Source organism: Oncorhynchus nerka, linkage group LG1 (assembly GCF_034236695.1).
Source record: "Oncorhynchus nerka isolate Pitt River linkage group LG1, Oner_Uvic_2.0, whole genome shotgun sequence".
Lineage (NCBI taxonomy): Eukaryota > Metazoa > Chordata > Actinopteri > Salmoniformes > Salmonidae > Oncorhynchus > Oncorhynchus nerka.
Window position 1 is genome coordinate 13,600,268 of NC_088396.1, and position 12,820 is coordinate 13,613,087.

The 12,820-nt window shown below is 41.8% G+C and overlaps 1 protein-coding gene across 3 annotated transcripts in view; it reads right to left on the reverse strand.

Annotated features, from left to right (window-relative positions):
• Window positions 1-12,820, reverse strand: part of LOC115144207 (growth factor receptor-bound protein 14-like) — a 65,700-nt gene that overhangs the window by 48,066 nt on the left and 4,814 nt on the right. For 2 of the 3 annotated variants that reach the window (XM_029685097.2, XM_065005805.1), the window contains exons 2-3: window positions 5,282-5,496; window positions 3,619-3,751 (exon numbers count right to left, since the gene is read on the reverse strand). In XM_029685097.2, the coding sequence (XP_029540957.1) occupies window positions 3,619-3,751; window positions 5,282-5,460 (312 nt within the window). In that variant the 5' untranslated portion in view covers window positions 5,461-5,496. The remainder of the gene's footprint in view (window positions 1-3,618; window positions 3,752-5,281; window positions 5,497-12,820) is intronic. The other variant, XM_029685180.2, reaches the window with a different exon arrangement.

The following is a 12,820-nucleotide window of genomic DNA, read 5'->3' on the forward strand; positions in this document are numbered from 1 at the left end:
ATTTCTGGGGGGAGAGTGGGGTAACATCTCACAGCAGGAACTGGCAAATCTGGTGCAGTCCATGAGGAGGAGATGCATTGCAGTACTTAATGCAGCTAGTGGCCACACCAGATACAGACTGTTACTTTTGACCCCCCTTTGTTCAGGGACACATTATTCAATTTCTGTTAGTCACATGTCTGTGAAACGTGTTCAGTTTATGTCTCAGTTCTTGAATCTTGTTATGTTCATACAAATATTTACATGTTAAGTTTGCTGAAAATAAAACGCAGTTGACATTGAGAGGACGTTTCTTTTTTTTGCTGAGTTTATAAATTGCAGTGGTACTTTATCCAAAGCCTTTTCAAAAAGTCAGATATGACTCATAGAAAATTTTGAGCTCAAGTGCATTCTGTTTCCATTGATCATCCTTGAGATGTTTCTACAACTTGATTGGAGCCCACCTGTGTTAAATTCAATTGATTGGACATGATTTGGAAAGGCACACAGAGGTCATTTTAAGTTCCCACAGTTGACAGTACATGTCCTCGCCAAACCATGAGGTCGAAGGAATTGTCCGTAGAGCTCTGAGACAGTGTCAAGGCACATACCTGGGGAAGGGTACCAAAACATTTCTGCAGCATTGAAGGTCCCTAAGAACACAGTGGCCACCATCTTTCTTAAATGGAAGAAGTTTGGAACCACCAAGACTCTTCCTAGAACTGGCCACCCAGCCAAACTGAGCAATCGGGGGAGAATGGCCTTGGTCAGGGAGGTGACCAAGAACCCGATGGGTCCAGAGTTCATCTGTGGAGATGGGAGGACCTTCCAGAAGGACATACATCTCTGCAGCACTCCACCAACCAGACAGAAACCACTCCTCAGTAAAAGGCATATGACAGCCTTCTTGGAGTTTGACAAAAGGCACCTAAAGGACTCTCAGACCATGAGAAACAAGATGCTCTGGTCTGATGAAAACAGAATTGAACTCTTTTGCCTGAATGCCAGGCGTCACGTCTGGAGGAAACCTGACACCATCCCTAAAGTGAAGCATGGTGGGGGCAGCATCATACTGTGGGGAGTTTTTTTTCAACAGCAGGGACTGGGAGACTAGTCATGATTGAGGGAACGCTGAACGGAGCAAAGTACAGAGAGATCCTTGATGAAAACCTGTTCCAGAGCTCTCGGGACCTCAGACTGGGGCGAAGGACAAGTCTCTGAATGTCCTTGAGTGTCCCAGCCAGAGCCCAGACTTGAAACCAAATTGAACATCTCTGGAGAGACCTGAAAATACTTGTGCAGCAATGCTCCCCATCAAACCTGACAGAGCTTGAGAGGATCTGCAGAGAAGAATGGGACAAACTCCCCAAATACAGGTGTGCCAAGCTTGTAGGGTCATACACAAGAAGACTCGAGGCTGGAATCGCTGCCAAAGGTGCTTCAACTAAGTACTGAGTAAAGGGTCTGAATACTTATGTAACTTAAATATATATAATTTTTTTTAATAAACTAGCAAAAATAAATTATTTAAAAAACTGTTTTTGCTTCTTCATTATGGTGTATTGTTTGTATATTGAGGGGGGAAACTATTTAATCCATTTTAGAATAAGGCTGTAACCTAACAAAATGTGGAAAAAGTCAAGGGGTCTGAATACTTTCCAAAGGCACTGTATATTCCTTTTAGCCAGGTAAATACTGATCGTCAGTTCTCATTATCTGCTGAGCCATTACAATTATAATTGGCTATACTTATATCACCATAATGAAATACAAGTTTCAATTCTATTTATCAAAATATGTTTGTAAACTTACCATTAAAAAAGGACCATAATGATTGTGTCCATATAGCTATACCATGGAATTCTCACTGCTACTAAGTAAACCTCCATTGTTCTCCACTATTCCACCTGCTAAAACCTCCCCCCATCCCAAGTTGGACTGTCGTCCCAGTAACTGTCAGATCACCCCTGTCCACATGTATCCTAGGGCCTTTGAGAGACTGGGACCAATCATTTAAAAAAAGAGCACACAGTGCCACCCACAGAACAGAAGCAGATTAACTGACAAAAGCATTTCCAATGCGCTCACCTCGATTGTATACACACACACACATACACACACACACATATTTTTATATTTTTTTTGCACATCTTACATTATTTCCACAATGAACTAATAAGATGCTCAATAATGTCAGCAGTTCATATGAAGGAATGTTACCTATAACCAGGATTGGCATTACAAAAATAAAATTTTGGCAAGCAATTATTATTTTGGCAAACAATTATTGTGATTAATCCTGTATTTTCCCCAACATCATTACCCCATAGCAACAGATGTGGGATACAATACACACCACAAGATCAGATGTTCAACAGTTGTTCCATCCCCGAGCCCAACTCAAGAGAAGACTTGATGTGCTAATGCATATACAGTTGTAGCTGTTTGAGAAGGCATGTCAAATGGAGCAAGAATGGGGAGATTTGATTAACCAAATGTCAAGTCCTAGCTGATGGCGGTCAGATACACCCCCTTACTACATACACACACACACACACACACACACACACACACACACACACACACACACACAGTGACCATTTTCCAAAGCATCAGACCTTGAGATTATTTTGTGCCACCAGGGCCACAATAATTTGCCCCTTCTCTGATTGCCCAAGTGTGCCAATTTCCTGCAATTCCACATTTCTCCATGGAGCTGAGAGAATATTTTGCCGTTTTAAAGCAATGTTTCTGCAGTTCTATGCATTTTGCCATGACATACGGTTATTTTACTCAAACACAACAACAAAATCAAAAACTGCTAAATTCATTTTTCTATTCTCCCTGACTGTCTAGCTTTTAGTTTGATGATTGTTAGCCCTCTCGTGATAAATAATTACTTTTGGGTATGTCTATTTAGGGAGAAAATCTACATTTTCACTTTACATTTAAGTGTTACCCAGGCATGCACTGAAAGTTTTTCACTTAGGCACAGGAACGCCATATGATGAGATCAAGCAGAACAGAACCAGGGTCCAGTGAGGAGTGAACGCTGATCCAGTGCCAGCTTTCTTCTCCCCCCCACATTCACCTTCTTTTTTTTTCTTTCTACAGAGCTGGTCAAAAGTAGTGCACTATATAGGGAATAGGAAGCCATTTGGGATGCAGGCCATGGCAGGGTGAAGGACAGCATGCGTGCCGATACAACACCACCACATAGGCCTACATAAATACTGGGTCACCGACCCTCGTCTGAGCTCTTTGGTTGTACATGTTGTGCCATTAGAACAAGTGCGCTGTTCATTGTAACAGCTATTGCTGATGCAGAATCTAGGTACAAAGTCAGGATCTCACAGTCACATGTTCTTTGGGATTTCTCTGCAGCGTATGTGCTTTGCATACTCACACAACTGGTTCTGCGTCCTCACGCCCTGCAGTTCTAGACTTTTAGCTCATGCCAAGTATGAGCGAGTCATGCGAGAATTTGAACGTACACGTGTCTGGCGGCTTGGTTTTTAAAAATCTGGCAGTGTCGTCCCTTCTAGGATCACATGTAATGCCGGAGGTCTTCCACTGGAAATCATTACAGGGGGACATTGTATTTTCTATTTGTCTGTGTAAAATAAAATATCTGCTCACCTGAGTTGCGCCACTTTTGGTCGAGGGTAATAAACAATCGGAGACGAGGGACGAGACGGTTGAGGGAATGAGTTCTGGGAAAAGGCTTGGAACAGGAGCAGCCAGCAGAGACTCCTCTCCCTTTTCAATTTTCCTGGAGAGAGACAAAGAATAAGTATATAAAACATTATCCTGACAACCGCTGAGCTTGACTCTTAACACAAACAATATGCCGTCTGTCGGTCAGTCTTTCCATCTGGAATGAGGAGAGATAGGCATTCATGGTAATGTCATTACAATGAGATATCAGATGTTAGGTGCCTGGAGCTTTAGGAGCCTACAGCGAGTCATGGGATCTCCTTAGCCTCTACCTGAGACATCATATATCACTGTCAATACCCAAACTGAAGCATGTGTATTGCCAGAATCTACTGTATACCTCCTAGCTATTGTTAGTGCCTTTGCTGTGAATAATGTCTCTTCTGTACATTCGAGGGGATAAGTAGGACTGAACAGTTGATACTCCCAGACAGACACAGACATGGCTGACCGACAGTGAGACTGCGACTGTGTGTGTGCCACCCCCCCCTCCCCTCCCCTCCCGCCAGTCAGAAGACACACCGAGCAGAGGGACAAACTGAATTTTGACTAGACGATAGATTACAATGCACCCTCCACCGCAGCAGTGCGCAGTTTAGAAAGAGCAATTGGAGCCTAGCTCGCTCCAAGTCTGCATAAAGAACATTCGAACTTGACATTATTCAAGACAGAGTTTGGCTACCCTCTATACGTTATAGGCTACACACTGTAGAGCCGGGTCACCCCCGTTCACACATAGTGAATCCACAACGGAAATACAGGCCTACGATCCTTATGATAATCTGACATGGATTTCTGATTGTGTCTGTATGAGGGAGAGGCCACGATGGCCGCTACGCTGTTGACTTCACAAAAACTCAGCCAGCGTGTCCGTTTAATCAGCACATACAAAAACGAGCAGAAAAAGCAACCCTGTCCGTGTGGGAAAGACCGGCCTGACAAAAGCATCACCACATTTGCCATTAGTATCATGAGAATATATGAAATTGAGATTTAACATGGTTTATATATGTGAAGGCATTTCACGGTAAAGTCTACACCTGTTGAATTTCGGCACATTTGACAAATACATTTGAGGGCCTTGAATGGTAAAAAGTGGCTCACATTGACATTTCCTTACTGCTATATAAACACACAGCAGTTACTAAGTTACTAATTACAAGCATCAAAGTAACAGGTGTTTGAGTTGAGTCCAGTTCTTTCAGCGTACTCTCAAAATTGGGTAAAACTATTTTCTCGCCGACAGTCGTGCATTTACCGGTACAAAGTCTACGGCAATTGTTCAACTGGGACCTCTGTGCCCTGCTGTTGCGAATACAAAGGGTGTACTATTCCTCTGTAGGACAGCACATTGTACGAGCGCACTAATCACATATGTTAAATATTAACTTCAAGTCGCGAGTTACAGTATAAAGTAAGATAGATACGCTGAGACTTTGAGGAAATCTGGGGATATACATTACCAACACAAGGTGTGTGTTTTAGACTGTTCATTGAAAACATAACTATGACTAAAAATAAGAAATGTGACACTAAATCACATTCATTCACACACCAGCCATTCCAAAGGAGAAATGAATAATACCTATTCCCCTGGCAGACAGCATTCCTGGAGAGCTGGGCATTTGGTGGTTGTAAAGGACCATGCAAAGGGATGAGGGATGGGTTGGAAAAGCAACTCACATTACCCTTCCCTCTCCCAGAAACCCCTGCTTTCTCTCCGAGGCTGCCAGAGGTGTGTACGTCTTCCAGTGTGTTATTCATATCACTCGTGGGGGCCGGCTATATCCAAGGCATCATCTGGAGCAGAGAAAAAGAGACGAGCTGTTGGAATGGAGTGTACGGGGAAGTAGCAGAGTAGAGCACAGTGAGAGGGAGCAAGAGCTGGAAGGGATCCTCTGTCTGCTCACAGCACACAACAAGCCCCTTCGCAAGGCTCATCTGCTGCCCGTGCGACTGGCCCAGTGGGGCAAAACATGATCCACCACAATAAAGTTATTTTTAACTCAATGACTCGCAAATGAGCCCTGGCTTTGACACAGTGGCATATTAAAATGCATGCACCAACTCTGGGATTTGTTTTCTCCCCCTGGTTTGGTTGTAGTTGTTAATTCTTCCCTCTATTTCTTTGTTTCCCCCCCCCCCCTCTCCCACTCCCTGGAAAGCAGACTAGCACAGTAAGCACACCTGCGCAAAGGGTTGTAAGTCTGTAACTTAGCGAAGTCGTGAGTCCTGGATGGCTACCAGACTGTAATATCAACTGCTTCTTTTGTCACAGACTTCACTTTCAAACTGAGCCCTGTGCTGGACTGGATGAATGTGGAAGCGGAGAGTATCCCAGCCATGATGTAGTGGGCTGTGTAGGTTATGTCATTCTGTGACAGCCAGCCAAGCATTATGTGTGTGTGGGGGGGGGGGGGGGTGATAGTTGACGTGATAACATCTATCTGAAAGGTAACGTGTAACAGAGATTGGGCTGAGGCTGAGAGGCTACTGTAGATAATCACATGCAGGCAGTCATCATGGTAACATCCGGTCGCAGTACCAGTTTGCTTAGCTTGCTGAACTCTAGACGGCAGAACTTCATTCTATACAAACCATTGCAAAATGTTTCTAACTCCAATTTCTACTTTATTAGTAAGTAAGCTTGTTGTTGGCTGCTGAGGGTGATAATGTTATGTGCTTCAAAACTGAAAAGTGGCCATTATCTGTATATGAGCAACTTTCCAAAAAGCTACTTAAAATTGCAATAACAAAAAAATGATGGAAAATGCTATTAACCCATTTAATCCCATCGGTCACAATAGTGGAAAGAAATGTTTGTACTTTACAGGCTCTAGAGAAGATCAACAAATTAGTCATATATTATGCATGAGTAAAAAGGTGTCTAGTATGATTCAGAGAAGTTTAATATGATTTCTCTAATGGTCTCAAGCCAACAAGCATAAATCTCCAAGGTGTACTTTTACAGACATATTGGCACCACAAGTCTGTATTCAACAGCTTAAAAAAACAAATACATTGTTGGCATTTAAAAATATTTTCTATGTAAATATGTTTTAAAAAAGGGTCTAGTTTACAAATGTGCCTTCCATTTTCAATCCATTGAATCAATGACGCTGGAGATATATGAACATATCTTAGCAGTGTGACCAATGGTGTGACCAATACAGTGGCTCTAACTCGTTCATCATAGCAGAGTCTTTATTCTTTTCAGTAGATTGAAGTCGAGTTGGGTTGTGGATATACTTCATCAAGATGATCTTACAGACGTTAATCCATTAGCCTCTACATGCTGTATGTTTAAATCAGTGATTGACTGTAGAAAGTCATATTTTGTCATTTCAGGGGGGTGGATTGGCCATGTATAGACCCATAAACTGAATTAGTGTAGTAATGTAACAAATATTGAATGTCAGTAAGGTTTGTTTGGCATCTCTTGCACAAGGGAAGACCTGGCTATCAGAGCATTGGGACATAGCCACAGGTGTAAACCTGGTTTGTATGGGTATTTGGGCTGAGATATAAAGGTGTAGATCTGGTTTATATTAATATTGGGACTCAGTCAAAGGTGTAGACCTGGTTTGCGGGAGTACTGGAGCTGAGGGGCAGGGGTAGACCTGGTTTACAGTTTATGAGTATCCAGGCTTTGGCACATATTTAGACCTGGCTTAGTTAACTATTGGGGTTCAATACTACTACTATGTACTATTGTACCCTTGAGTGTATAAATATTGGGTCTGAAATGGAGAAGTACACTTATTTCTTTTTTACAATTGGTCCTGACATGTAGCAGTAGACCTGTTAAAACATTAAATAAAATGGAGGTTACACGTCCAGGTGTACACCTGGTCTGTAAGAATATTGGGGCTAAAGTACAACTGTAGACCTTGTTTGTAGGGATGTTGAGGCTTGGGCACAACTGTTTTATATATGAGCATGCCCATGGATTTACCTGGTTTATGAGTAATGGAGTGTAGAAATACACAAGGCTCATATGGCTGGGTCTGGACGGACGGCTATCGAACATTCAGATCCTCTGGCAACAAGTTTGTGGTAGGAAAAATGGTTTAATGGGGCACGTGTTATAACACTGTACTACGAGTTTATCAATTAAATGATTCGCGTATTCAGGTCAGAGATCACAGGACTAAGATTTGCAAATAACAGGGTTTGGGTGTGCAGCAATTAGCTGCGTATGTTACCATTGGTGACTTGGGGAATACAGGCCTAAGGAAAGTGGGCAGAGATTTGAAAAAGGAACTGGAGTCTATGAGTAACAAATAGGGCATTTAGGGCTATCATATGGGTGTATCAGTACTTGATTGTATCAATATTAGGGAATTGGCATGTGGGTGTTAGGGTCAGGGCATGGGGTGTGTGGCGAATTGGGTTTAGGTGTGTGGGTAAGTGGGCTGTGGTATATAGATATTGGAGCTGAGGAATTGGGGTCAATGTATGTTCATTGTATTATAAGCACATCACAATTGTGACCAAGAATAACACTTTTTTTCTTCTTTTTAACATGCTTTTCAATATTTTGTAAAAAATACAAATCTATGGATTACATGTTAGGGTTACTAATGGCTAGGGTAGGTTACTTTCTAAATGTAATCCGTTACAGTAACTCATGTTTTATTTAACTACGCAAGTCAGTTAAGAACAAATTAATATTTTCAATGACGACCTAGGAACAGTGTAACCCACTGGGGCAGAAGGACAGATTTTTAATTTGTCAGCTTGGGGATTCGATCCAGCAACCTTTCGGTTACTGGCCCAACGATCTAACCACTAGGCTACATGCCGTTACATGTCCAAAATTGTAATCAGTAACATAACTTTTGGATTACCCTAGCTCAGTAAACGTAATTGGATTACTTTTATTTTATTACTTTCCCCTTGAGGAGACAAAAATGTATATTGAACAACATCTATTGCAGGATAAAGCAATGTTAGAGTTTACATAGCTGGCCATGAATGTTTGTTGTATTTTACTTTATGGGTTGGTTATGTATGCTTCTTATATCCCACTCTTTTCTACTACAGATACTAATACAATTAGGCTATATCTTCACCAAAGTCGGTCAAATCTCCAGTCATTCCAGTTGATTTAATACCCCTTGATTTTCAAGAAAAGGATTTTGAAATATAGCTTAGCCCAAAATTAACTGAGCATAACTCAAACTAAAAGCTCATTAGCCTACTCTGTTAATGATTTTGTTGTCATGGAGGACTGATTGGTATCATTGCGTCGAGTTGAAAAATAAATGCTGCTCTCGTGGAATTGCATGCTTTGAGCACTACCGATAAGTGCTATTTGCATGTGAAAGTTTAATTCCGTATGCTGCATTTTCTATAGGACTATTAACTTTTTTTTCACCTTGATATCTCAACAATTTGTAGATGTTTAAGTCTATGTTAAGTCTGTGTGAGTTTGAGCATGTGTGTTAGGCCTGTTTTTTTATATATATATATATATATTTTTTTTTTATCAGCACGAACTAGATTGGGCAATAAAAGCCCGACTTGTGGTCTTCGTAAATTAAAACTTGTTTTTGACAGTATGTGGAGCACAATACCACAGAGGAAGAGATCCCTCAAACTTGTATCCACACTATGCAGTGGTTGCAAGAGCACAATTCTCACTGGCTGTCCACTGGTCAAAAAACATTTGGGTTAAAATACACATATAAACTGAGTGTACAACATATTGAGGACACCTGCTCTTCCTATGACAAATTGACCAGGTGAAAGCTATGATCTCTTATTGAGGTAACCTGTTAAAACCACTTCAAATCAGTGTAGATGAAGGGGAGGAGACTGGTTAAAAGAAGGATTTTTAAGCATTGAGACATGGATTGTATATGTGTGCCATTCAGAGGATGAATGGGCAAGATAAAATATTTATGTGCCTTTGAACGGGGTATGGTAGTAGGCGCCAGGTGCACCGGTTTGTGTCAAGAACTGCAACGCTGCTGGTTTTTTCAAGCTCAACAGTTTCCCGTGTGTATGAAGAATGGTCCACCACCCAAAGGACATCCAGCCAACACAATATTAAAGTGTTCTTAATGTTTTGTAAACTCAGTGTACATTTGAGTTTAAGTTTATTTTTATTTTTTTACAGGGACAGTGCACATTAATCAACGTTTCAGTAAAAGTGCCGGTTTTAGCCAGCCGGCTAATTTTCAACCGCAGTCCCTGGGCAGGTTATTAAAAACAATTACAATATATACAATTGCAACATAGAACAAGCAAGACATAGCAACATAGGACAATCAAGACATAGCATACAGACAGAGCAACATAGGACAAGAAAGATGTAGCATACAGACAGAGCAACATAGAACAAAAAGCAGCAAGACAAAATTCATAAAAGCAACAAAGTGTTTCCACACCTCACAAGCTACAGACAACAGACAACATGGCAAGCGGCAACACACAGCTAGGGACCATGTTCACAAATCTGATTGACCTTTAGCCATGTCTTCAAGCATTTTGTGAAAGTGTGATATGTGGTGCAGTTATGTGTGTCTGATGGCAGTGTATTCCAGACATTTGTGAACAGCCATCCACAACAACCACAATCTAAGGTGCAAATGGCTAAATGAGAGAGCAGCACTGTGATTCACATCAATGCGCTACTGTATGTAGATTTCAATAATAAGTGTTATCCGTAGCGCACGTAGGCTACACCACTGCTGTTGTCCTTACCTCCAAGAGTTTATTCAAGTTGGATAATCATTGGATGCAGTCAAGGCCATTGGAAGATAATAGCTTGGACTGTAGCCTACAAAAGCCTACTCTTTTCACGCAATCCTTCAAAAGGCATTCGGTGTGTCATCACAGTGGTCTCTGACTTGTGGTCAGATTCGCTCAGGCGGAACAAACTTACATTTGTGCCCTTTTTCAATGTTGATTTGAAAAAACAGGAGTCAAATATTTATTGCAAACGTACATTATGAATTTAAAAGTAATCCTAGAAGTATTACAATATTTTTGCTGATAAACAGATTACACCCCCCCATGTATTCGGTAAATTCCAAGGGGAATTTGGTTACATGTCCCAGTACCTGAATATCACTTGTTTTGATTAAATATAAGTCATGTTCTGCTTTTTCTTATCACTCGATTCTAGGATTCAAATGGCCCATCACTGTGTCTTTTCACAGATAACAAAACAAGCACTAAAGGCTTTTCTTGAGAAGGACACTGAGCATCTTTTCCCAGAACATGGCTTCAGTCTCACCCTGAAGAGGCTCCTGTGTCTCAGTGTGCTTCCCAAATGGAAACCTAGTCCCTATATAGTGCGCTACTTTTGACCACGGCCCTCAGGGTCCTCAGTTGTTTAAGCAGCCCCCTAGCAATTCAGACAGATCTGTATGAAAGGGAGCTGTGTGCTTCCAGTAATGCACTCCCAGTGTAAAGGAGCCCGAGCTAACAGCACTGTCACAATAACACAGCTCCACCTGGCTTAGGTTACCTTTTCACTTTAGACACACCATCATAAGAAAGGCCCCCTCTTTGGAGGGCACCACTGACAAAGCACGACACACACAAAAAAACAACAGGAAACAATAAAATAAATGACATGCTACTGCTGAAGTCTCTGTAAAGGTGAATGTAAACAGTCCCATGCTTATTCATCCAATGCATAAGCAGTACGTAAGTAGCCTTGCAAAAGCCTTGTGCGAGCCGGAATGGCTCATAGGGTAGGAGCCTCCCGTTTCTGTAGTGTGTAGCAGCTTGATGTACAAGTATACCCCCTGGACAGGACGCAAGTCTATTGCATTAGCAGCACAATAGTGAATTAGCGCAGTAGTGTGTGTGTGTGTGTGTGTGTGTGTGTGTGTGTGTGTGTGCGCGTCAGAGAGAGCGCAGACAGACAGAAAAGTAAGACAAAAAAACAGTAAGAGACAGACTAGTCAAACAATCCAACTGGGGTCCTACAAAAGCAAAGTCTGAGACAAGGACAGGGCAGAGCAGAATGAGCTGTCCAAAAATAACCCTGGCCTGAAACATATTCTTCGGCTATCAGTCAATGCAAATGCTTTCCAATTGTCCCCCACAGTGGCATTCTGTAAATGACGGATCTCTATGGCAAGACGCATCATTCACCCAAATTTGGTCAAAATCGGGCCAGTGGTTTCAAAGATATCGCATGGGTTAGCTAGACTCATATCCCTGAGCATGTGTACCAAATGTCACCACTCAGAGTCAAACAGATCAATAGATATAAATGTGCCCATTATTGCGCCACTGTGTGGTCGATATTAAATGTTCTTACATATGTTGAGTCTTGATAGTACTTGCAACGTGTACCAAATTGTGTTACAATACAAATATCCTTTTACTTAACTAGGCAAGTCAGTTATGAACAAATTCTTATTTACAATGACGGCCTACCCCGGCCTCCCCTAACCCAGACATCGTTGGGCCAATTGTGCACCGCCCTATGGGACTCCCGATCACGGCCAGCTGTGATCTAGCACTGAGATGCAGTGCCTTAGACTGCTGCGCTACTCGGGATCCTTGGTTTATATGCATTTATGTGCCAGACCATGCCCAAGTGTTTATTGGTCAAAAGCAGCCATGTTGTTTTAGGTACTAGTCTGGAAAATTTTGTATTGAGAGACTTTTTTCTATAGATGCCACATATCAAGTTTTGTGCAGATCGGTCCCAGAAGAGTAGCATTTTAAGTATTTTTCCCAAAATTCTAAATGGCAGACCTCATCAGTCCCCGAGGCAAATGTGTTCCTTGTCCAGAATTTCATGACTAAGTCAAACGAGGTGAGGGGCGGGATATTTCAAAGTTTGTATTTATAGCGCCACCATCTGACCAATCATTGTAATTTTGTAAAAGCCAAATCTCTATGGCAAGGAGCATCATTGACCCAAGTTGTCAAAATCGGGACAGTGCTGTCAGATATCGCGAGTGACTAACGAACGTACGAACAAATGTACGGACGGAGACAGATTCACAGTCCCCTCTCCAATTTCATTGTGGGGGACAACAATAGCTGGTGAAATCCTAAGTACATTCTAGCCTGTGTGGATTATGTATGAGGAGTAATAGCTGAGTAAGATGTTGAGCACTTGTAAATTAACATAAAGATCACAGGCCAA